The 24164-nt window shown below is 40.8% G+C and overlaps 1 protein-coding gene across 2 annotated transcripts; it reads left to right on the top strand.

Annotated features, from left to right (window-relative positions):
* Positions 1 to 1095: 1095 nt before the first annotated feature.
* Positions 1096 to 23187, top strand: LOC127694666 (hepatitis A virus cellular receptor 2 homolog). 2 transcript variants are annotated; one of them, XM_052196239.1, is made up of 7 exons: positions 1097 to 1369; positions 2525 to 2866; positions 5355 to 5438; positions 13498 to 13538; positions 16130 to 16256; positions 20631 to 20667; positions 22459 to 23187. In XM_052196239.1, the coding sequence occupies exons 1-7, from the start codon at positions 1312 to 1314 to the stop codon at positions 22616 to 22618; spliced, it is 849 nt and encodes a 282-aa protein (XP_052052199.1). In that variant the 5' UTR covers positions 1097 to 1311; the 3' UTR covers positions 22619 to 23187. The 2 variants fall into 2 exon arrangements, with proteins under 2 accessions (XP_052052200.1, XP_052052199.1); XM_052196240.1 differs by lacking the exon at positions 5355 to 5438 and having other exon boundaries at positions 1096 to 1369.
* The last annotated feature ends 977 nt before the right edge of the window (positions 23188 to 24164 follow it).

The following is a 24164-nucleotide window of genomic DNA, read 5'->3' as shown; positions in this document are numbered from 1 at the left end:
TTACAGATTACATTCTAAAGTGTATTAGACCAAGGATGACAACTGAGCTCTCAAGTTGTCCATAAATGTAAAGATAAGGACATAACAACTACCACTGTATCTATTTACTTAGTTGGCTAGTTAATTAGTTAATTTTTTTTCTGGACAATGTTTCTCTGTGTAGCCTTTGGAATTTGCTCTGTAGACCAAGCCCACCTCAAAGGCAGATCTCTGCCTGCTTCTGCCTCCCAGGTGCTTCGATTAAAGGTGTGCACCACGATGCCAAACTTCACTGATTTATTCTTTTTTTATTTTAAATTATTTTTATTGTAGTAGCTTTTATATTGAAATTATAATGTCATTGTTCTGGTGAAAGTAACATAATCAATTTGATATTTCTTTTTAGTTTATAACTTATAAAAGTTCTAGCACAATGTCTTATCTATAAATGGTTAAAATCTATTAATGAAATTTTTATTTAAATTTTTTTCCAGAAGATTTTAGTTCCAATTATTTTCTTTTTTTATTGGATGTATTCCTTATTTACATTTCAAATGATTTTCCCTTTCCTGGATTCCCCCTCCCCCAAAGTCCCATAAGCCCTCTTCCCTCCCCCTATTCCCCAATCAACCCCCTCCCACCTCCTTCCCTGTCCTGGGAATCCCCTACACTGCTGCATTGAGCCTTTCCAGGACCAGGGCCTCTCCTTCTTTCTTCTTGGGCATCATTTGATATGTGAATTGTTTCTTGGATATCACAAAAGAACACACATGGTATGCATTCACTGATAAGTGGATATTAGCACTGCTTTATTCGTTAGCTCCCAGTCCATTGCCTGGCTCAAAGCAGATGCTTCAAGAACATTGGTCACAGGCCTGATTGATGGAGATTGACTTGACTACACCAGAGCACATGATCGACAACATGTTTCTGTTTTGTTCCCTGGTAACCAGCTGGGTTTGTACATGGATCATCTCAGGCTATTTTATTTGAGATGTTAGAAGACTCCTCTTGCCATGACTAATACTTTTCTATCTCTGAAATACAGCTTCCTCTTGTTGATTTCATGTAAGAAACCTCAGAGCGCCTTGGCAGGATGTGTCTAGTGTGACATTACATAAAACTGGACCGTTCTCTGATGCGACTAGATTAGTAGTGTTAACATGGGAATCACTGGAGGTCAGACATCCTGGGGAGCAGACTGGCCTCGGTGGGTGTGGTTAGCACTCGTGATTCTGGCTACTCAGAAGTTAGAGGAAGTGCCATTTCAACTGAAGAGCTAAAGCTATCCCTACGCAGAGCTGGTCCTTTCATTTCCCCTGCCAAGTACTCATGTTTTCAAGTCTTATCTTCAACTGTGTCCTGCTGCTGCTGCAACTACTACTTGCAAGTAAGTACGGGCCTGGACCTTTTCAATTGGAGGATTATTTCAGCGTGCAAGGCAAAGATACAAGGATGGTCACAGTGATGCTGTTACATAGTAATAGCAACCTAAATGTCCAATAGTGTGGGACCAGGTAAATAAATTTGACATAAGAATGACACAAGCCTACTTGAACAACCTCATATAGGCTGCTGGCAATCACAGTGCTAAAGAGAGAATCAAGGCAAACAATCATGTGTGCAAGTGTTGCCAGGGAAGACAGCAGTGTGTGGATGTTTTTTTAATGTTTGGGCTCTAGAAAGGGAAGCTGTGAAATGCTAAGAGTTGGGAGATGAGTTATGCTTGCACATAACTTTGTATGTTATTACAAAGGAATTTATTTTAAAATTCAATAAAACATATGAGGAATTTCAAATATGAAAGCCACTAACTTTGTTTTGTCGGGGGTTCTATTCATGTCAGAAAGAGAGAGAGGAGGATGGGGGGAGGAGAGGGAGGGAGGGAGGGAGACTGAGGTTACCCTGTCTTTTCTAATTAACAACTAGTCCATATTACGTGGGCTATTTTCCTCAGCAACAATGACCATTTTCCTAAGTGTCAACTCCATTAGCTCTGGAGTCACATTAACTCAAACCATTTACAATTGGAGGGCTGTGAATCTGATAAAGGAGGAGGGCTGTCCAGTGCCAAGGACGCCACGACACACAGAAACTGAGAGAAATGCAAGATCTCATGTTCCATCTCAGTCTAATGGAAGCACACATCTTAGGGAACGAGCCTAGGTCGCCCAGGCTGGCTCAGACTCAGTACAGTCTGAGGTTCCTTACAGGGAATACAGGCTTAAGTCATCATTCCTGGTCACGCAATTTCTTATCTGAGTTTCATCACTCAGGCGAGCCTGGAACTTGCTACATTATTCAGTCTAGTCTCTAACTCAGGATCTTCCTGTCTCCACCTGCTGAGCTCCAGGATCAGAGGTCTGTGCAATCTTAATGGGTATTTCAGCAGGACTCTGCTACCTCTCAAGTCAGAGAATCATTGGCACAGCCAGTCCTTCTCCCAATAGGGCAGCCATAGTTTCTTCTTTTATTCTGTGATGCATTGATTGAAGAAGTGGACCCACCTCCATCACCATCTGGCCCTCCTTTCCTTTCTGTATAGGGTCTATGGAAGATGCTTATACAGTTGAGGTCGGAAAGAATGCCTATCTGTCCTGCACCTACACTCCACGTTCCCCTGAGACACTTGTGCCTGTGTGCTGGGGCAAGGGAACCTGTCCTTTGTCACAGTGTAGCAATCCGCTGCTCAGTACTGGTGGGAAAAGTGTGACATTTAAGAAATCCAGCAGATACCAGCTAAAGGGGAATATCTACAAAGGAGACGTGTCCCTCATCATAGAGAATGTGACGCTAGCTGACCGTGGGACCTACTGCTGCAGGATACAATTCCCTGGTCTTATGAATGATAAAAAAATAGAACTGAAATTAGACATCAGTGAACCAGGTGAGTAGACCTTTCCATGTCATCGCTGTCCATCAGCATCCCTGTGAGTCATGATATCATAGGAAGAGAGGATTCTCATGTCTGACTTCTCTAGCTACAGGTGGGGTGGGATGGAAAGACGTGGATGAATAGGCCTCACCTGTGAAGGCCAGTGGTGTAGCTTCCATATGTTTTCAAACTCAAGAAATATGGTCTACAGAAAGGTAAGAAAGGCCTAGAGCAGAGGTTCAAGACCCTGACTGATCATTTCAGTATCACATGAAAAATTTCTGTTTTTAACATTGTTTTAATTTTTATATGTTACATTTTGATCATATTTTCCCCTCCTCCAACTTCTGATCAGTTTTCTCTACCTTCTTGCCCATACAACTTTGTGTTGTTTCTGTCTCCTAAACACACACACACACAGAGACAGACACAGACACACACACACACACACACACACACACAAATCAATAAGATGAAAAATATTTGACAAAACAAAATGCATAAAATCAAATGGAGTATGTTTGTGTTGGCCAACTACTTCCGGGCAAGGGACTTGCTCTTGAATGTGGCTTGTATACCCAGTGACACTCCCTTGGAGAAAACTGGATTTTCTCTTTCCCAGCTGGCATCAATTTCAAATAGCTTCTAAGAGGAGTGGGAGCCCCTGTCCCCTTCTCCTTTTCAGTGTTGGGATTTCGTCTGGTTTGAGTCTGTGCAAGTCTTATGAGTGCTATCATTGTCTCTGTGAAGTTAAGTGTAGAGTAGTCCAGTTTCCTTGGAGTTATCTATTGCCTCTGGCTCTTACAATCTTTCTGTAGAGAGAATCTCTTGTGTATTGTGTAGAAGCATCACCTGTCAAGTAAAAGCTGATGGTCTATTAGCAAAAGGCAGGAAGTAATAGGTGGAGTTCTGGTAGAGAGACTGGAACTCTGGAAGAGAGTCAGAGGCAAGAGATTTCACCCTGGACTATGAGAGATTCACACACATGAAACTGAGGAGAGGTGACCAACTATGTGGCAGACATAGAATAAACAGGTTATATAAGTTATGAGCCAGTCGGAGAACATGCCAAAGCTATGGTCTAGGCATTTATTCATAAGCAATTAAGTCTCATTATTCTGGGAACAAAGAGGCCAGGTAGAAAAGACTGTGGCTGCAAAGGGTGTCCCACATCAGGCACCAAATGTTTTAAATAAAGTCTCAAATGTTCAATTTTACCAATAAAGACTGGGGAGGGGTAATAGCCTACTAGCTCAGAGAGACAGAGAAAGAACACAGCTGACCTTTCTCCAAAGTTGGTGTCCTAAAAGAAAATGGAAGCTCTTCTCTCCACACCGTCTCAAAAATCCTTCAGAATGAATGTCGCTCCCTTCTGCTTTCTGTGTATCTCTGTCCATCCTGACTTCCTCTCACTCTCTATGGCTTTTCCTGTGTTTACTCCCTGTCAACTCGCTCTGCCTCTTATCCTGTTGTTGACTTTATTTAATCCTGTTTACAATAAACAGAAAGCTTTCAGATTAAAGGGGTGTGCTAGGGCTGAGTCACACCACAACTGAAGACAAGTTTATCCAGTAAACAACACAATCTCTGAGTTCACAATGTAATCAAATATCCTGTGGCATCTTTCTATCTCCTCTTGGTATTTGGGCCGTACCTAGAAACCAGAGACATCTGGAGATGGATTCTAGATTTTTTTCCCCCACACAAAAATCTCTTTTAGGTAAGCCAGGAATATGAACCACTGGGTTACATGTGTGTGTGTGTGTTAAGAAGATGTATATGTGCATGTTCATGGGTTTTAAGATAGGTTAGGTTTTAACATAGGGTCAGCTATGTAGCTCAGCAAAAGTCCCTGGGTTTGAATCCCCATCACTTCACAAATCAAAGAATTTAAGAGTTTTAAATAATTAAGCTTTGTGGCCAGGTGGAGCAGAGTTCAAACCAACTCTTCTTTAATTTTCTAATATTGGAACATTATTTCAAATGTATGACCTTTTCAGCTGTAAAATACAGTTATCTATCATATAGGCCACTGGAAGGATTCTATAAGCTGGTGTTTATACAGAGTTTTATGACCTCCGATGGATGTTACTTCCGTTACTAATGAGCTTGCAGCAATGGTAAATGCATCTCACTGCTGTTACACATCTGAATTACGCACTACACTCTCAGTGAATGTGCCCATGTAGATTTGGAGGTAAGGGTTTGTGCCTCTTCATTTATCCTCTTGCAGATGTTGTCTTCTGCCCTGCCAATGTTCCCTGACATAAACCAAGCTCTTAGTAAGTAAGGCCTTACTCTTGGGCAAGTGAGATGGCTCTGTGGGTAAATAAAGGCACTTGCTACCAAGCCCGATGACCTGAGTTTTGTCTTTGCAGCTCCCATTATGGAAAGACAGAACCGATTCCTGAAAGTTGTTTTCTTACCGCCACCCGCCCCCTCCCCAACAAATAAATGTTAAAAAAATCCCCTAATCCATAATAATGTTTTCTGACTCAAGCCAAGGTCACCCCAGCTGAGACTGCTCATGCAGATTCTACTACAGCTTCTCCGAGAACTCTAACCACTTCAGGAAATGGCTCAGGTAAGACATAAGCACAGGGGTGTGCTTATCTCAGTTCACAGAGCTTTGAATATGATAAATAGCTACGAAAAACCACTTTTTCTCCCCTCGGCATTTGTAATATTGTTTGAGATAAATGAGGTGGTGGACCACCTCTTAGCCTCCTGGTTAGGATTCTGAGTCACAAATTAACCCGGTGAGCTGAGACAAGACCTTTCAGTTCTCTAAGTCTCTGCTTCCTCTTCTGTTCAAAGAGCAGGGTCTGGAGACTTCTGGATTTCCTGTCTCAGAAAAATGCCTGCCCCTACCATGGAGAACTTATTCTAGATATCCATAGATTTTGCTATCTAAAGGAAGAGAAATATTTACTACTGCCATTTCGATGGCAATATTTACTACTGCTTCATTTAGAAAGTCATTTAGGGCTAGAGAGATGGTTTAGCTATTAAAGGCCAAGGCTTACAACTCACAAAGGCTTTAACTTACTTAAAAATGTTATTACATTCTGTGTGTGTGTGTGTGTATGTGTGTGTGTATATGTGTGTGTGTGTGTGTGTGTGTGTGTACTCATGTGTCATTGATGGCATGTGGCAACAAGAGAAAACTTTGAGGCACCTGCTTTTTCTTTATACTGTATAGGACCAGGGGGATCAGATTCAGGTCTTGGGCAAGTACCATTATACATGGAACCATTTCTGGCCCTTACATAAAATTTATTTATTTTTTTAAAAAAACCTCTAATAAGAAATTGTTCTATTTTAGTTGAATATTAAGTTGACAGAGTCTAAAGGGAAAGGCTGCCAGCATTGTCTTTATTATTTTCTTATTTACTCTGAGCAGGCAGTGTTGCTTATACCTGGGGCTAACGGTTTGATTAGGTGACGTTCAGGACCCTTTCTAGCTTCCCAAGATTCCAGTGGAGGAAGGAGAAACCACAGTCCTCATAGGGCACGAGGTAGAAAGCTGTCCCAGAAGAAAAACTGGACAGGAAAGGCTGTCCTTGGGCACACTGATCGGGGATATTAATCTCATCCTACTTCTGGGTAGAGTTCTGTTTTTAAACTCTATGAAGCACTATTCATTTTCCTTAACGGGAGAGAAAAAGTAGTTTAAGTTCCATCTCATCAGGGCACACATCTCACAAGCTACAGCTTGTGAGATTTCAATAAGAAAATGAAACGGCTGCATGGTCACAGTGCATTCCTGTTGTGCATCAGTGCCTGTCACAAATGCTGTCGATGAGGCCAGAGGGCAGGGTGAGAAAATGGTCCGGGGCTGCAGCGACATTAAGCTGGGTCCTAAATCTCCCCCTGCTAATTCCCAACTCAGAAACATTGCTCCAACTCTTGGAAGTTTAGGCTTCTCGTTGCTGCAGGGAGGCTTCCAGAGCCGTCCTCAGAAGGTCGTTGTGAAGATTAAACAGGGTAAGACACGTGAAGCCTGCAGCAAAGCAGCAGGTCCACAGATGGAACTCAGCTATTGATCGGTATATTTTAGTATTGAAGTTATTGACTTTACCTTCCTTGGTCAGTTGCTCTGTAGGGAAAGGTAGTCTCTATTATGTCCTCAGCAAGGAAATTAAATGCAGTGGAAACCTACGGACACCCGCATGGTGTGGACTAGAGGAGTTCTGCCAGACTTCCACTGTGTGCTGTTGTGCTATTTTGAAGAAGGGATAGATTAAAGGCAAATGTTATACTATGCCAGTAATTGATAAGTCATATGAATAGCTATGACATTTTTTACTTACTATGAAAGCAAGTATAGTTAATATTTGAATATTAGGAGGGTAGGCCTTTAAAAGTGAGAAAGGACTTTATTAAACACACAGAAAACAGAACAAGAGTGTTCCTCTCTCATCGAAGGAGCCAAGACTGAACTCCATGGGAATCTTCAGGTTTAGAGAAGGCTTTCTCTGAGTCCCAGCTTTCTACCTCATAGTCTGTGTCATGGGCAGAGTTCTCTAGCATAGCACCCTGTTTCTGGGTTACTGTATTAGTGCACCAGGTATAGCCCCTTGCTATCAAGGTTGAGTTAGATTTCAGGTCCCAGAATGGTGGAGAATTGCCACAGATTGTCTTCTAGCCTCCATATGGACATCAATGAACACACACACACACACACACACACACACACACACACACACAGACCCCACAGTAAGATAAAATAAAGCTCTATTTTTTCTCCTAAAAATGGCAAGATAGTGGTGTGTATACATAATATTAAGATTAGTGCCAAGTATAATGGCACAAACCTTTAATCCTAGCACTCAGGAGGCAGAGGCAGGTGGATCTCTGTGAGTTCAATGCCAGCTTGAGCTACATACTAAGTTCCTGGACATCTGGGGCTACACAAAGAGACCCTGTCTCAACAAAACCAAATCAAACCAAATAATAAAAAGAGGAGTAGTGCTAAGAACCTTGCCTCATACCTAAGTGCAGTGTAGGCAGTAATGAGGGCATCTATATGATGTCATACTTACTCATACAACACTTATAACTGTTTCATTTCTCCTTCCTGCTGCTTACGCTCTAGTGCAGTCTTAGGTTCCCTGGGAAAAACAGAAATAAAAAATAATGTTACAGACATCTCTTGTTCATGTTTGTAGCAAAATAAAATGGGAGTGGGGAGTAAAGAATTCAGGGTTGGAGGTTTCGCTTAATTGGCAGTCTTTGTCTAGTATACACACCAGCCCTGAGTTTGATCCCTAGAACCTCATATATCAGGTGTGGTGGGACAGGCAGGCCTGCCATCCCAGCACTCAGGAGGATCCGGAGTTCAAACCAGTCCTGGCTATAGGGAGGGTCTGAGTGCAACCTGAGATACATGAGACAGGGTCTCAAAAAAGGAAGAGAGAGAGAGAGAGAGAGAGACAGACAGAGAACAATTCAATCGCTGTCACTGAGACCAAGAGTCATAAAGATGGGGAAGCAGAAGTGCGAGTTCCACTTCAAATATTGCATGTGGTGAAAGATTCCTGTTTACTTTGAAGTTCCTCCCCCTGCGGTTTCCATGCTTCTAATCCCTCTCAGGTAAGGAGAACGAAGCCAGAGCATGTTTGGTTTGTTTTTCTTCATAAATAATTTTAAGCCAAGACAGTCTTTATACCGTTTAAGCCACAGTCTACTAAACGCAGATTTCCTGGAAGCCTTTATGAACCCTGAAAAACACACAACACTTCTTTCTCTTTTAAGAACAAGAAAAGTTTAGATTTTGAAGGTCCAGAAAGGTGACCGTGACTTTTCACAATCTCTTGACTCCGGAAAAGGAATGAGCTTCTTTCGTCCTCTGGCAGCTGAGGGCTCTTTGTCTCCCCGATGCTGTGTCTGCAGGCTCCCCTCCTGCTCCTGCCTTGCTTCTGCCCTTGTCCCCTCGACCCGGTTACAAATGAGCTCAAAGGAGAGATGGTGGCTGGAAGATGTGACTCTTCATGTGGCTGACATTACTGGGTGAAGCTCTTGAGAGCATCAAAGTCAAGCATGTGGCTTTAAAGCTATGAGCTGTATGCACCTACGTGGGAAGCTGTTCTTACTCATGAAGCAGGGTGTAACCCCCTATTCTCAGTTTCTTCCCTTGTCCAAAATGACTAAGTCTCTACCCTTTAAAGAACAGTTGCTTTACTGCTTTTTTTTTTTTACTTAAAGTTTTGATTGGTATATATTATTATATGTAGAACAGGTGTTCTACGGACATTTTTTACTCAAGAATGTCATCTATTCTGACAATATCCTTCCTTCATTCTCTCAGTCTTATCCCCATCCTTGTTAGTTTCCTTCTTTCTGGATACAGTCTTGCCTCTGTTTTCATTCCATATGTATAAATGATTTTGCACTGAGTGAGAAGTTTGGCATTTCATACACAGAAATCTTTTTTCCCAGTACCTTTCGTTGAGGAAGCTGTCCACCCTCCCCCATTGCATGTATTGGGCATGCTGGTCCAAAAAAAAAAAAAAAAAAAAAAAAAAAAAAAAGCAGATGTCTGTGGCTGTGCGGCTGTGCTGTTTCTGGGTCCTCCACCCAATTCAGCTGAGCTAACTGTCTGTGTTAGTCTGATGCTGCTTGTCACCGGGTCTCTGTATGCGAACTGAGATCAGGATTGCTATTCTATCAGAGGTCTTTGAGGTTTGGGACTTTTCCCATTGCTGAGAAGAATGGTCATTTGGATTGTAGTGGGGATTGCATGGAACCTATACTCTGCTGATCTATGAGAAATCTTTCTGCATTATGGTGTTAGTTGTAGAGCTTTGTGTGTGTGTGTGTGTGTGTGTGTGTGTGTGCTTTCTTGGTAAAGGTATTTGCAGGCATGTCTGTAAGTGTACTGTTTGTGTGTCTGGTGCCAACAGATGTTAGAAAAGAGTTCTAGATCCTTTTGTACTAGAGTTATAAAAGATTGTGAACCACCATGTGGGTGCTGGGAACTAAACTCAGGTCCTCTGCAAGAGCTATAAGTGCCTCTAAACAATGAGCCATCTCTCTAGCCCCTATATTATTTTGTTTTTGTAAGACAGGGTCTTAATATGTAGCTCTGGAACTCACATATAGATTAGGGTGGCCTCAAGCTCACAGAGATCTGCCTACCTCTTCCTTCCAAATGCTGGGCTTAAAGGTTTGTGCCATGACACCAACAGTAGTTTATTTTTTTTGCAGCTATTGTGAATGGATTGTTTTCTTGATTTCTTTCTCGTTGTGTTCGTTATTGGCATATAAGAAAGCTGTGAGTTTTGCGCATTGATTTTTTGTATCTAAGCATCAACTCTAAGAGTTTTCAGATTTAGGTAAAGTGTGTCTTATATACACAAATGTGTCATCTGCAAATAGAAATACTTTGACTCTGTTTTCTATTTATATCCCTTTGTTTATTTTTTCCTATTTGTGCTAACTAAGAGTTCAAAGATTATGTTGGATAAAAATGAAGAAAGTAGACATGCCTGTTTAGTTCCTGACTTTAGTGGAAAGTTCTTTTTAAAAAAAATTCCTCCATTTATTATAATGTTGGTCGTAGGGTTGTTGTTTATAAACTTTGTATTGAGGCATGTTCGTTTTTAATAAGTTTTTTTTTTGAAACAGAGTCACATGTAGCCCTTGATATTTTCAAACTTGCTTTGTAGTCAATGATGCCCTTGAACTCCTGATCCTCCTGGTACCTGAACATAGGCATAGGTTTTCATGCTTAATTTATGCAGTACTAGGAATCAAACAGGGTTTCTGTGGATGCTAGGCAGGGACTTACCCACCGACCATCTCCTCCCACAGCCCCTATGTTGAAGTATGTTCCTTCCAGGACTGGTTTCTTCTCAATCTTTTCTGTTTTATTATAAAGGCACGTGGAACCTTGTCACAGGCCCTTCCCTATTCTGCTGAAATGATCAGCTGATTTTTTTCCTTGACTCTATGTCCTGACATGGCCTTGCACAACTCGAGGGACTTGACCTCATCAAAGCAGTGAGGAAATGAAGAACAGACAAACACATAGACCCACAGAATAGCTGGGATTGGGTGGCCTGGGCTCTTGGATGTTGTACCCTCAGCACCTGGGATGCTCAGCATGCTTTTTATGTAGAGTTGAGCAGGGAGAAGGGGCTACTACACATGGCTGCACAGGAGGCAGGGCCAGCTAATCTCAGTATCAGCAAGCTCTGGAAGGGAGCAACCTTCTGGCTGTGCAAACACCAAGTAGGGAGAAAGCTATTGTGGACATTTTCTGAACTCATTGTCAGCATTCATACTTGAATCCCAAGGAAGGCTTTGCCAACCCTGAGCCTCATCCAGGGAAGGCTTTGGCACTCCCATGGAGCCCTTGACATGGCCAGAGCCATGGTGACAGCACATTCATTCGGGCTTTCTCTAGTTCTTACAATGTACCACATTCAATTTTAGCCAAAAGTCCTGAGAAGTCATTTAATCTATTTATGCAATTGGTTACAATTATTGTTTTGCATATGGTGAACCATCCCTGTTGATGAAGCCATTTTCATCCCCAAACAAGCTCTTTTTATTATTGAATTTGGTTTGCAAGTTGCTTGTTTGCCGTTGTTGTTTTTGATGCAGGGTTTTCCTATATTGCCCTGGCTAGCTGGCCTGGAAGGCTGGAAAGTTTGCAGCTTTTTTTTTTTTTTTTCCCGAGACAGGGTTTCTCTGTATAGCCCTGGCTGTCCTGGAACTCACTCTGTAGACCAGGCTGGCCTCGAACTCAGAAATCCACCTGCCTTTGCCTTCAAGTGCTGGGATTAAAGTCATGCACCACCACTGCCTGGCTGGTTTGCAGCTATTTTATTAGTAATTACTTTTGCACTGATTTTCATCAGGAAGATTGGCCTTTTGCTATTGTTATGTCCTTAGCTGGTTTTGGTATCAGGGTAGTCAACATTGGTTCTATAAAATGAGCTTGACAGCATTTCTTCCATTTATAGTTCATGCAGTAACCTGAGGAACATTATGTTAGTTATATTTTTAAAGGTCTGGTAGAATTTATCAGTGAACACATCTGGGTTCAATTTAACTGGAAGATTTTTAAAAAAATTATGGTTTCAACTTTATTGTTCACTATAAATCTCCTTAAGTGGTTTAGATTCCCTTGGCTTAATTTTGGTAGGTCATATGTGTTTAGAAACCAATGCATTCTTTTAGATTTTTCAGTTTAGTGGATTATATGTTCTTTAAGCATGTCATAGTGATTTTCTGTATGCCATTTGAAACTATTGTAGTATCTCCCTTTTTATCTCTAAGTTCCTCATGTACTTGGGTCTTTTCTCTCTCTTTTGGTTAGTTTGTTTAAGAGTTTACTAATTTGGTTTGTCTTTCTATAGATTCTTTGTCCTGGCCATTTTGTTGCTATTTTGTTACTTTCCACAGTAATTTCTATTGCTTCCATTCTTGTTTTTCTAAGACCTTGTGTCACATCATTAAGTTATTACTTGTGCTTTCTTTGAATTTTTAAATGTAGGCCTTTACATATACATATGTAAATAAAAGTATATATTTATTTTATATAAATATTTTTATATATGTAAATAAAAAGCTTGTATATATAAGCTTCCTTATTATAACTGCATTTATAATATTCTGCAGGTTATGATGTATTTATTTTCATTCAATTTAAGGAATTTGTTAATTTCCTTCTCAATTTCTTTGATGACAATTTATCACTTAGTCCTGGTGAATTCATCTCTCAGTCATTCATTTTCCCTGAGTTTGTCTTTTTAATACTGATTGAGAAAAGTTCATTAAAAATGTTTGGCAAAATGCTCAATTCCCAGTGAACTGTAGCTCCATTTGGAAACAACTAAATACCTTGCCAATGAGTAAAGGTTAAACTTTTTCAAGAGTTTTGTGTCTTTGAAAGTGTAATCAGAATATGACTGAACATTAGCAATGTTACTAGATTGCCGTAGCGTTCATTAGGCCCTGTGGACAAAACCAAGAACTTATTCAGTACAAATCTTCTGGTAAACGAAAAAATAAAGAAGGATGTGACTGTTCCTAGGTTTGGTATGGGAGAAGGTTTATTGTAGATATGAGGGATAGCACAGCCAGAGGAAGAGACATCTTGGGAGAGTCTAGAGTGAACATGATCCTGAGCTGGGCTATGTGAGGAAAGGGGGGGAGGGGTGAGCCAGGAGGCCAGCAGACCAAGAGGCCAGGAGGTAAAAGGGTAAGAAATGACTGGTGTAGCCCAGATGGCTAGATCTCTAGGGAAGGGCAGCCCAGGTCCTGGGATGGAGAGTTTGATGTAGGAGCAGGGTGTGCCAGCCATACCCTGTAGCAGGTAAGGAATTAGGGATGCTGGGAGAACTTGGTGACCAGGTCTGTTTTGGTATGTTACCTAGGCACCTCAGCCTTTTGTCTTGGTTTTGAGACCTAATGGGTAATGGGGTTTATTATCTATGTGAAAGGACATTTCTCTGAGACTAGTTTATATGCATTCAGTGTCTTGTTGCTCTTCTAACTATTGTGGAGCATGTGGAGAATAATTAGTAGTTAAAAGGGTTACTGGTGTGCTGAAAGTTTTTCTTTGATTTGGAGCTAAAATCCATTGTTAACTATTATCTACTTCTTCCTCTTTGTATGTGTGCGTGTGGCAGAGACACAGACCCTGGTGACCCTCCATGATAACAACAGAACGGTGAGTAACTTCTGTGTGTACACTCGCTTTGTGCTTGTGGAGTCTTCCTTTTCCACGCCACCCTGTTTGTGGGAAAGCTTTTGCCCTCCTTGGCTTCACACTCTGTGGCTTTTCTGTGTTGACAATGACAGTCTGACCATATAGGCCTGTTACTGATAGAAGGATGATAAGACTGTGAGGTGCCAGGCACACTCAGAGTGTGGAAAGGCCTCAAGAAGAAGGGAGAACTCATCTCTCTTTGCAAACGTCACAACTACGTATCACTCTGGAAAGTTGCTCGATATTCTCTTCAAGTTTTTCCACTTGGATTTTGTGGTGGTTTTGAGGCAAGCTGTCATGTAGCCCAGGCTGATCTTAAACTTACTATGTAGCTAAGGATGATCTTAAACTCTTAATCATCCTTCCTCCATCTCCACAGTGCTCGGGTGTTCAACTTATATTTTACATTTGGTTTTCTTTTTAAGTCATTTTTTTCTGTGACAAGACACCATTCAGGAATACCCAGAGCCATGAATTTATGTACTGATCTATTATATACTGAACTAGAATGAAAAAAAAAGCCACAAAAAAGCAACCTAGTAGTAGTAGAAACTTGAAAATTCTTTGATGACTGGATAGTGAAATTTCTCAGCGGATAAAGGCACTTGCCACACAGCCTGATTGACTGTGAGTGAGATTCTTGGAACTCATGGTAGGAGAGAACTGACTCCTGGCAGTTGTACTTTGACCATGCTTCCTGTGTCCTGTACCATGCTCTGGAGGCACACATATGCACATGCATAAATACACCAATAATTAATAGATAATAATAATAAAAAGTAACCCTTAGGCCCAGGTCTCGACGCTTGCATTCAATTAATTCAGTTGTGATTGTGTGCTCACAATCAGTGCCTGGCATCTTGAGCTTGTCTCTCCCTTCTTTGAGATAGTGATCACATCTAAGAACTTCTGTTGTCCACAAGTGCTTAGCACATGGTGCCTTGTACATGGGACTTGTGCTTTTACAGAAGTAATGTGTATTGATTAAATGGAGGACACCTTTCGAGATTTATTGCTTTTATTGTTTAGTGTTCTTGTATTGGTATTAAATGTAGTTCTTATTTATTCTTAGATCTTCTTGTATATGAATATAGTATATTTCAATAATATTCACCTCATTCCCCTTCCGACTCCTCCCAGATCCCTCTCAAGTATGTGTCTTCTCCAAAGTATGCATCTTTTTTTGTTGTTGCTGTGCATAATCTACTGATTCTAATTAGTGTTTCCCATATTTGCACGGGTAAGGTTTGGTTTTTTGAAGTGGGATCTTGATAGTTCATAGTAGTTCATGGCCTCGGATTTACTGCTTTCCTGCCTTCCCCTCCTGAGTGCTGGGATTACAGATGTTCATCACCATGACCGGTTGGCTTATTTGTTTTAAAAGTGCCTCTACTAACATTGCCTTTGAAGGTGGAATGTTAACTGAATTTTAGAAATAGGATGTTGTATGTGACTCTTTCCTATGAGAAACACGAGAATACAGCAATGGTATTTACCACAGACTGAGCATGTATTGAGGAATGGGTGTCCTGACCTGCAAGATAGTCAACAGGGAGCACCTAGGAGAAGGCAAGAGACAAGAGATATGAGAAACGGACAGCAAGACAGTATTCTGATCAAGCTGTCAAATTTTATTTTTTACATAAGGCAATTTAAAGGGAAGCATGCAAGATGTAGGGAGGTGTGAAGGGGGAAAGTCATTGTATTCGGAGAACAATCTCAGGGGGCTAGCATCATTTCTCAGGAACAGTTTCTCAGAATTGCCTCTCAGAATCTCAGGGAAGAATTGGCAATTGCTGTAGGAACTTGGCACTATAAATTGATCGTGAGGAGGTGAGGTGGAAAGGAGTTGCTATGGTAACCTAGCCACAGGTGAGCTTCATTTGTTCTAGCCCACTCGGGTGAGCTCTGCATGTACTGACCATCTAGCTTACTTGGTTAATCTTTAAATTAGTACATTTTCTTCTAAAAGCAGCCTAGAGAAAGCAGATTAGAAACAGCTGAGAGGAGGGGGCTTTGAGATCTATGTGAGAATGGCTCCTGGAAAACTGGTTCTTAGCTAATTTTCTCAGTCACCTCACAGGGTCACTAAGTTCTTGGAGATAGGAAATTTAAACCCACGACTGTGTAGTTGCAAAGTCCTGGCTCTTGCAACACTGCTTTTTTTGCGTGTGGATGGAAGTTTCCTTGAAAGACATCAAATATAGACACTCTGAAACTCCCTCCCTCTGAACATAGTTTTGAACCAGTTGGATTCTACTGTAAAGCCTTGTTAGGGATGGGGCAGGTGAGAGAAAACATCACTTTTAGATGCACAACATTGAAGCAAGTGTTTTACTTTCTTGTTACCTACAAATATCAAGCTAATCCATTTCATTTCTTTGGTGACTGAGGCTTGTCTAGAAGACAGATCAAGGGTATCTTGCTTCATCATTCCTGCCATCCCAAGAAGCCATAAAAAAGAGTGGTCTGACCCTTGAACCATGGGACTGGGTGAGCATATAACCAACTTCTGGACATCATGAACTTGAACCCTGTTTTCTTTCCTCCAGAAAATTTTCACGTGGGCTGATGAAATTAAGGACTCTGGAGAAACTATCAGAACTGCTGTCTACATTGGAGTAGGCATCTCTGCTGGGCTGGCCCTGGCACTTATCCTTGGTGTTTTAATCCTTAAATGTAAGTTGCTAGATGTTGCTCAGTTTTCTTTCTGATAAAGAACTGTTACTGGGCTGGAAAGATGGCTCAACAGTTAAGGGCATTGACTGCTCTTCCAGAGGACACAGGTTCAAATCCCACCACCCACATGGCAGCTCACAACTGTCTGTAACTTCAAGATCTGGCACTCTCATTTAGTTATATGTATAGGTAAGATACCAAAGCACATATAATAAAGGCAAACAAACAAACAAACAAACAAATAAAACAGTTACTATAGGAACCAGTGCAAACCTAGATAGAAAGACAATCTTTCAAGTAAGCCTAGAGGTGGTTAGACTAGATACTCATTTGTCTTTCCAGATGCTGCCAATTCTGTTAGCAAGTAATCATTTGAAGTTTCTATATGTCAGGTAGACACCATGTCCAATGTCTTACTCTCCATCATCATCATCTTGTGGCCTAAGTAGTACGATTTGTTCCCAGTCTAGGGCAGAAGAGAATAAAGCTTGCTGAGAGCAGCTCAGTTCTCAAGGTTTCATGGTGAGCAAGACACAAATCTGGACCTTTAAGTCCAGGCAGACAACCAAGATTGACCATCTTTGTATACAAAACTAATTTGGGGGCTGGTAGGATGGCTCAGTAGGATAAGGTGTCTATTACAAGCCTGATGCCCTGAGTTTGATCCCAGGGACCGACATGGTAGAGGATGAGAAGATGACAGACTTTTTTCCTCAGACAGTTCTCTGGCCTCTACATGTGGGCAGAAGTACTTGGAAACCCTGACCTCTCTTGACCTGTCCTGTCCTATCCTGTTCTGTCCTGTCCTGTCCTGATCTTTCCTTCCCTCTCTTCCCTTTCCATTCCCTCTCCTCTTTTCTTCTTTCTCCCCTTCTCCTTTTCTCATCTCTCCATCCTCTCTTCTGTCTCTCCCTAATTAATTAAAAAAGCTACTCTATTTAAATTATACATATGTGCATGCTTAATAGGAAACCCAACATTACCACCTCTTTCTATGTTTTCTATATTGCTTTCTCAACCCTGAACCATGATTGAAATTCCTGAGTTGTGTTTTCTCCTCACAGCCATCAGCACACATAGTTATATGTCTTTATTTAAACAAATGACTTTGGGACTGGGCATGTAATGTATTTTCATAGCATGTAGGAATCTCTGGAGACCCATAAAACTAGGTGTGGTGGCATATACATGTAATCCCAGAACTCTCTAGAGCAGTGGTTCTCAACTTACAGTCACATGTCAAATATTCTATATATCAGATATTTACATTATAATTCATAACAGTAGCAAAATTACAGTTATGAAATAGCAACAAAGTAATTTTATGATTGAGAGTCACAACATGAAGAACTATATTAAGGAGTTTCAGCTTTAGGAAGGTGGAGAACCTCTATTCTGGAGGTAGAAACAGGAGAATTAGAAGCGCAAAGTTATCCTCAGTCACACAGTGAGTTCCAGGCCAGGTTGGGCTGCAGGAGACCCAGTCTCAGAAGTTTTTGTCAGTTTGGTTATTGTATGTGGAGACCACTATCATACTCAAGATCCTGATGTTTTCATCAGCCCAAGCCATTGCCGATTTTCATAATTGTGATTTATTTATTCTCTTTTCTGTGAGAGCAGAGATGGCATCAATCAGAGTGTAATATATTATATGAGCCTTTCTCCTTAACATACAAGAAGGATGGTGTCTATAGGGTGATAGGCCATCTCTGGTGTTCACAGGACTGAAGTTACTAAAATATGGAATTTCCATTGGTAAAGCTGGAACCATCTGAGAAAAACCAGGATAACTTGGTCAGCCTGACTGTGATCTGAAGTTGACAAGGGCTTTAAGAATGACAGGTCCTGTAACTATGATAAACAAAATCAAATATACAAGGTACAACTGATACCTGTCTGTGCAACCAGGTTCTTGATGGGTTGATGGTCTCCAAGCACATTAATCAAACAGAAATAAAACCCTTTTCACAAGACAGGATTGCCTGCAGCCTCCCTTGGCCTGGAACATACAAGTCCAAATACATGCCTATGTGTTTTGGAATGTGTCCAAATTGATGGATAGAGATATTGAAATCAGCCTTACTTCTCCCAATTGTTTTCTGTGCAATTTTTTGGTAAATGGGTTTTTCCAAGAAACAAACAACTGCATACATACTCACATGGGCTTGCTCATAGACTGCATTTAAACTCTGGGGGACTGATCACTTGAATATAAAATTTAGAGACCATTAGATGATGAGAAGAGAAATGATAACATGCACATGTATACTTTTTTAACCCCCCAAAGAATGCAGCAAAGCAATTATTTATATGGAATTTATATAATGCTAATCATTAAAATGATGGTGTTTTCAAAGCCAAAAGAAGACATTTTAGAATTAAGTACGGAGTTTTTAGGATATTATTGAGATTAACCAAAACAAAGACAAAGATGTCTGTGATTATTGGGAGCAATTTTGGCTCAACAAAAAAATATATCTATCGTACGTCAAGGATCTCATTTCTATGAGATCCGCAATTCAGAAAAAAATATATAAAAGAAGTGATGAAGACTTGGCAAAGGAAACTGATCTTTGATATTTTCTTGGTTAGGAGAGGGCTGAAGGAAAGCTAAGCAGTGGTAAAGGATGGGTGGTCATCTAAGTCACTAGACGGTCATTAGTTAGATATTTACTCTTCTGTCTCAGGTGTTTAGGATCCAGCCTCAGCTTACCCCTCAGATGTTATTGGAGGACACTTTCTTGTTCTAGTCATGGTTTTGGTTTTGACACCAACCTGATCTTTACTGAGGCTTCTCTGTTCCTGTAATTTCCCCCTAGCTCTTGACATAAGTGACTCATTTTTTTTCTTTCAGAACAGACCTCAAAAGTTACATCCTCATGTGCTCTCCTAACCTTCTCTAGTTTCATTTTACTATGGTGCTGGTTTCTTTTGACAATGGATTGCAACTTGAAACTCATTTTTTGTCCTTCTTCCTTCCTTCCTTCCTTTCCATCCATTCTTCTTCCTTCTTTCCTCACGAGAATGTATGCTTCATAGAGTCAGAGCTCATGACTATCACTGTGTGTCCCTGGTGCCTATAGAAATGCTACACATGCAGAATAAGCCTCATAATATTTGTTAAATAAGAGTTAAGCATTAATATTACTTTTAATATAGTCATAAGATAGTACTCCTCATTTGATTTAATTTGTTCTAAGGAAAGACCAAATTTCACTAACAACTCTCAACCTCTAATCAGTCAATTTTATGCCAAGAACCAGTTTCAGCTTGTAGAGGATTACTGAGGAAAGGGGTTGATAGTCTTGTGTTCTGCTCCAGACAGGTCTCCAGATATCTCCAGACAGTTCAGCTCTTGTAGATCAAAGCCCAGCCTTTTATTTGCATAGCAATTCAGTAGTCTACCCCAGGTTCCCTTTTGATTATCCCATTTTATGACCCTAGCCCGATTCTTAGAAAAGACAGCAAGTACATTTTTTTTTTTAAAAAAAAACATAGCAATGAATTCAGAGATCTGCCTGCATTTGTAAGCATAGACCATAAGCTAACTGAGTGGGATCTGGCTTTGATATCACCATTTCTACCCTGCCTGGGCCTAAACAAGCTCTGTCCCAGGCTGACCTTGAATTTAGGAATCTGCCTGTCTTGTAAGCACAAACAATATACTTAGCTGGGTGGGATCTTGCCCTGTGATAACCACTCCTCACATCTCTTTATCACTTTCCTTAATATCTTTCCGACAAGCTGACTCCTAGTGCAGCCCTCTCTGTACATTTAGGTACATGAAGCCCTTCATATAAGTCATATTGTATCCTTATATTATGCATAGTTGAGAAATTATCTATTCTTGAATTGTTTTCAGAGTTCTTTCCCACAGCCTAAAGGGCTGTTGTGTAGGTCAGCCCTACATAATAAGTGACTCATTTTTTTCTTTCAGAACAGACCTTAAAAGTCATGTTGTAATGTGCTCTCCTAACCTTTTCTAGTTTCATTTTATCATGGTGCTGGTTTCTTCATTGCAGTGTTCACCATTTTGCTGAGATATACCCTCATTTTCTGGACTCATGCTGCTTCAAATTATCATGGAGTCATTAACCTTGGCAGGGAAAGCATTCACTGACAACTTTGGCTAGGTTAGGAAAGAACATCTCCTTTAGGAGAAACGTAAAGTAAATTGTGTACATTATTATACAACCAAGCCTCATGCTTAGCAGCCAGCAACACTTGTGGAGGCCCAAGTCCTGCCAGCACATCTCCAGAGGTTGTAAATGTGTCACATTGTCCCTTTCATATGGCAGGACTTGGCAATTTTATTTCTTATTTCAATTATCTTAGAAAAGCAGTCCAATTGAATTTTCTTCTCTTGTTACTTAGGGTATTCCTATAAGAAAAAGAAGTTACAGAGTTTGAGGTAAGAATAATGCAAGAGGGAATTGGGAAAATGGGAAATGGGAAAAAGGTAGTGGGACATGGGGAAAAGGGTATAATATAGCTTTATTATTTTTCTGAGAAATTCTGAGTTGAAATTTGAAATTTTAGATTAGGCTTCCTTTGTTTATAAAGGGAAAATTCAAGTTGTACATTTAATGTCCTCCATTCTAAAGCTGACATGTATAATTTGCCTCCTTATTGTTATCAAATACTTGTCTCTAATTTCTAACAAACTGAATCTTTAAATGGGTGTTTGCTATTTCATGTTGGTGTTACACTGATAGAAGAAAAACCTCAATCATCTATGGTCAAGGTTTTTATAGTCCAGCCTAGGCATTTCCTACTGTGGCAGTCTATTAGCATGACCTGGGGACTTAGCTTGCTGATTGATATAGGACATACCTAGTACAACTGAGTCAGGATCTTGGGAGATGGAACATGAGGAGGTATTATTCTCAATGCTCTTTAGGTGATCCTCATTACTCTACTCCTGACTGTATACCCACACACATGCACTCCCAGATTTTACAGTTTCAGTAAGATTTAATACATGAAAAATTGCAGTACATTTCAAGGGAAAATATGATTATCTGCTGAATAAGTGTAGGAACCACATCTCAGAATCAACAAAACCCAGAATGTTCCAGAGACAATATAATGTGAAACGTCATATAAATTCAAGTATGATATCCAATTACCAGTATTATTATTCTGGTATTAGAATAGAAGTGAAACTGGAAACATAATATTCATAGATAATGGTGACAGGCATCACTCCAGTATCTGTGAAATGTTGTGCTCAATGTTAAGTTCTATTTGTCACTGTAACCCTCTGGCATTGACTATTGTAATTCCAACATAGTGCCCGATAAATGCTAATAATCAACTCCAATAAATGAATGATCTGGGGCTCCTCACCACAGCCCTGCAGCAGGGCTCTCATGTTCTACAGATGAGAAAATTGAGGCATGGAGTTTCCTAATAGCTATATGTATTTTTTTTTCACTGCTGCAATCTACAGATGCACGGGATGGTGTGTAACTGTCTTGAATTAAAAATTGCACATGCCTATGAGTGATGTGAAAACAGATGGAAGACTAATAGGGAACAAGAGATGAAGATGAGGTGTGTGAATCCAGGTGAAGTGTAGAATAGACAGCCACGAGAAGGTCATTGTGAAACCCATAGTTTGTATAACAAATATAAAATGTAGTACTAAAAAATCATTCAAAACCCCAAGCCAAAGGACCAATAAAACAACTAACCTCAAACAACAAGAACAAGACAAACAGACAGAACCAAATGAGTTCACCTAAGCCATGACGTTTGTCTGATTAAGTCTATAACACATTGCTTTTTTTTTCCTTTTGAAACTGTTGGAGTGAATAGAGGGTTGAAATAACAGTTAACACCCTTTATTTTCACCTCCTACTTGACACTTGGAACCTCTATGTTGTCTAATTCTCAGTAAGCACAGGGCTTTCTCTTAACCACTTATAAATATGTTGCACGCATTTTGACACATCCCAAACACTTCTGCCTACGAAGCCTTGGAATTGGGACCTTATTGTTTTCATACCTAAGTCAGTTCAGATCCATTTACATGTCCTTAATGGTTCCACAAATTCCTGTCTGGGTTTCTTTCCATGAGCTTCTAGTGAAGGGTCATGAGTGTCACCTGGCTGCTGCCTTTAGTGAAGTATACACTTTGAACTCTTTTCTCTGTTGTCTGGGAAATTCTTCTATCAACTTCATCCTTTTATTGTCACAGCCTTATTACCCTGGCCAACTTCCCTCCAGGAGGGCTGGCGAACACAGGAGCAGGCAGAATTCGTTCTGAGGAAAACATCTACACCATCGAGGAGAACGTATATGAAATGGAGAATTCAAATGAGTACTACTGCTACATCAGCAGCCAGCAGCCATCCTGACCGCCTCCGGGCTGCCACTTTTAAAGGCTCCCCTTCATTTCTGACTTCGGTATTTTCCTTTTTGAAAACTATGTGATGTGCCACCTGGCAATCTCATTGGAGGCTTTGCCTATGGCCACTGAGAAAAGAGTTCCGGTTTTCTGGGGATAATTAACTCACAAGGGGATTCAACTGTCACCCATTGAATGGTTACATTGAAATGCGCCATTTTACCTGGGTTTCAGGGATGGATCTCCCAGCCCAGAGACTGCAATCATGGACATTGAAGCTTACATGTGCTTTTCATATATTAGGAATGGTTAGTATGATGTCTTTGAGACATTGAGGTTTGTTGTATGTCCACAAAGCTCCTGAACAGGTAGGGGGGGGGAAGGGCTAAGATAGGTGGGTGCAGTTCTTTGTTGATGTTGAAAATCTAAAGAAGTTGGTAGTTTTCCTAGAGATTTCTCACCTTGAAAGATGAAGAAAAACCCAGGTGGTGTAAGCTAAACATTACATAACTTGGGAACCTCAGGCAGGAGGGTGGTGAGTTCAAGGTTCAGCCAGGGCTATGTTGGTAAGACTTTGTCTCAAAATTGAAAGAAGAAAATAATCATACATCAGGAGGCTGGAGATATGGCTTAGACAGTTAGGTCCTTTTGGTACAAGCATGAGGAATCTACATTTGATCCCAGACCCCACATGAAAAAGTTAGGCGTGGTAGTGCATGCTTGTAAACTCAAGAGATGGAGAGGTAAAGGCAAAACAGATCTCTGGGGCTTGGGTGACAGTCAGCTTAGCCTGGATTCTGAGTTCCAAGTCCGAGAGAGTCCCTTTCTCATGATAAGATGGACTGGTTTCCTGGGGGGTGTCAATGAAGGTGGTACTCTACTCTCAGCAGAGACATGCCTATGAACCTGCACACACACACACACACACACACACACACACACACACACACACACACACAAAGTTACACATGAAGGAAATATAGAAAGGAAGGAAGGAACAGAACAGGGCTAAATGATAGTGAAGGTTCTCTCTGTGCCTGCTACCTCTCTATAATGTGTTTCTCTACACTGCTCTCCTCTGCCTCTGTTAAGACTGTTTCTGACTGGGATCATGGCAGAGCAGACCAGGAATTAATTCCAGCACTTAGAAGGTTTGGAGCAGCAGCCTGGAGGGTTCAGGAGCATTGTGTCCTACACTGCCAGACTCTCTTACACAAGAAAATGGTTGCCCGCAGGCAGCCTGCGGACTGTAAAAGGAAACTCTTTGCGAAAGCCAAACCTTGCCTATTGTGTGCTCAAAGGGAACTGACTCAGACAACTTCTAGGAAACTGGAGCTGTGGTTCTGACAGAAGAACCACCGGTGACTGGGACACATGAAGGCAGAGTTCTTGCAGCAATCTATATAGTCAGCAAAAGATCCTTTGGGTCACCAAATTTAATTTCCTAGCTGGTGGAGCGCATTTTCATCTGACTTACAATTGCTTACCCAGTGCCTTGGTTTGTCTTGGTTCCCATATATAACAGAATTGAATTAAGTAGACCTAGAGTGAATATA

The sequence above is a fragment of the Apodemus sylvaticus genome, chromosome 10, assembly GCF_947179515.1.
Source record: "Apodemus sylvaticus chromosome 10, mApoSyl1.1, whole genome shotgun sequence".
NCBI classification, from domain to species: Eukaryota; Metazoa; Chordata; class Mammalia; order Rodentia; family Muridae; genus Apodemus; species Apodemus sylvaticus.
Note: the sequence above shows the minus strand (reverse complement) of the source record. Positions and strands in the feature narration are given on the sequence as shown.

Excerpts from the sequence above, each read along its gene's own strand:
- LOC127694666 (XM_052196239.1), top strand. The coding sequence starts at position 1,312 with ATGTTTTCAAGTCTTATCTTCAACTGTGTCCTGCTGCTGCTGCAACTA. Across the intron at positions 1,370-2,524 it reads GCTGCAACTACTACTTGCAA|GGTCTATGGAAGATGCTTAT; the intron begins GTAAGTACGGGC and ends CTTTCTGTATAG. Across the intron at positions 16,257-20,630 it reads TGGTGTTTTAATCCTTAAAT|GGTATTCCTATAAGAAAAAG; the intron begins GTAAGTTGCTAG and ends CTTGTTACTTAG.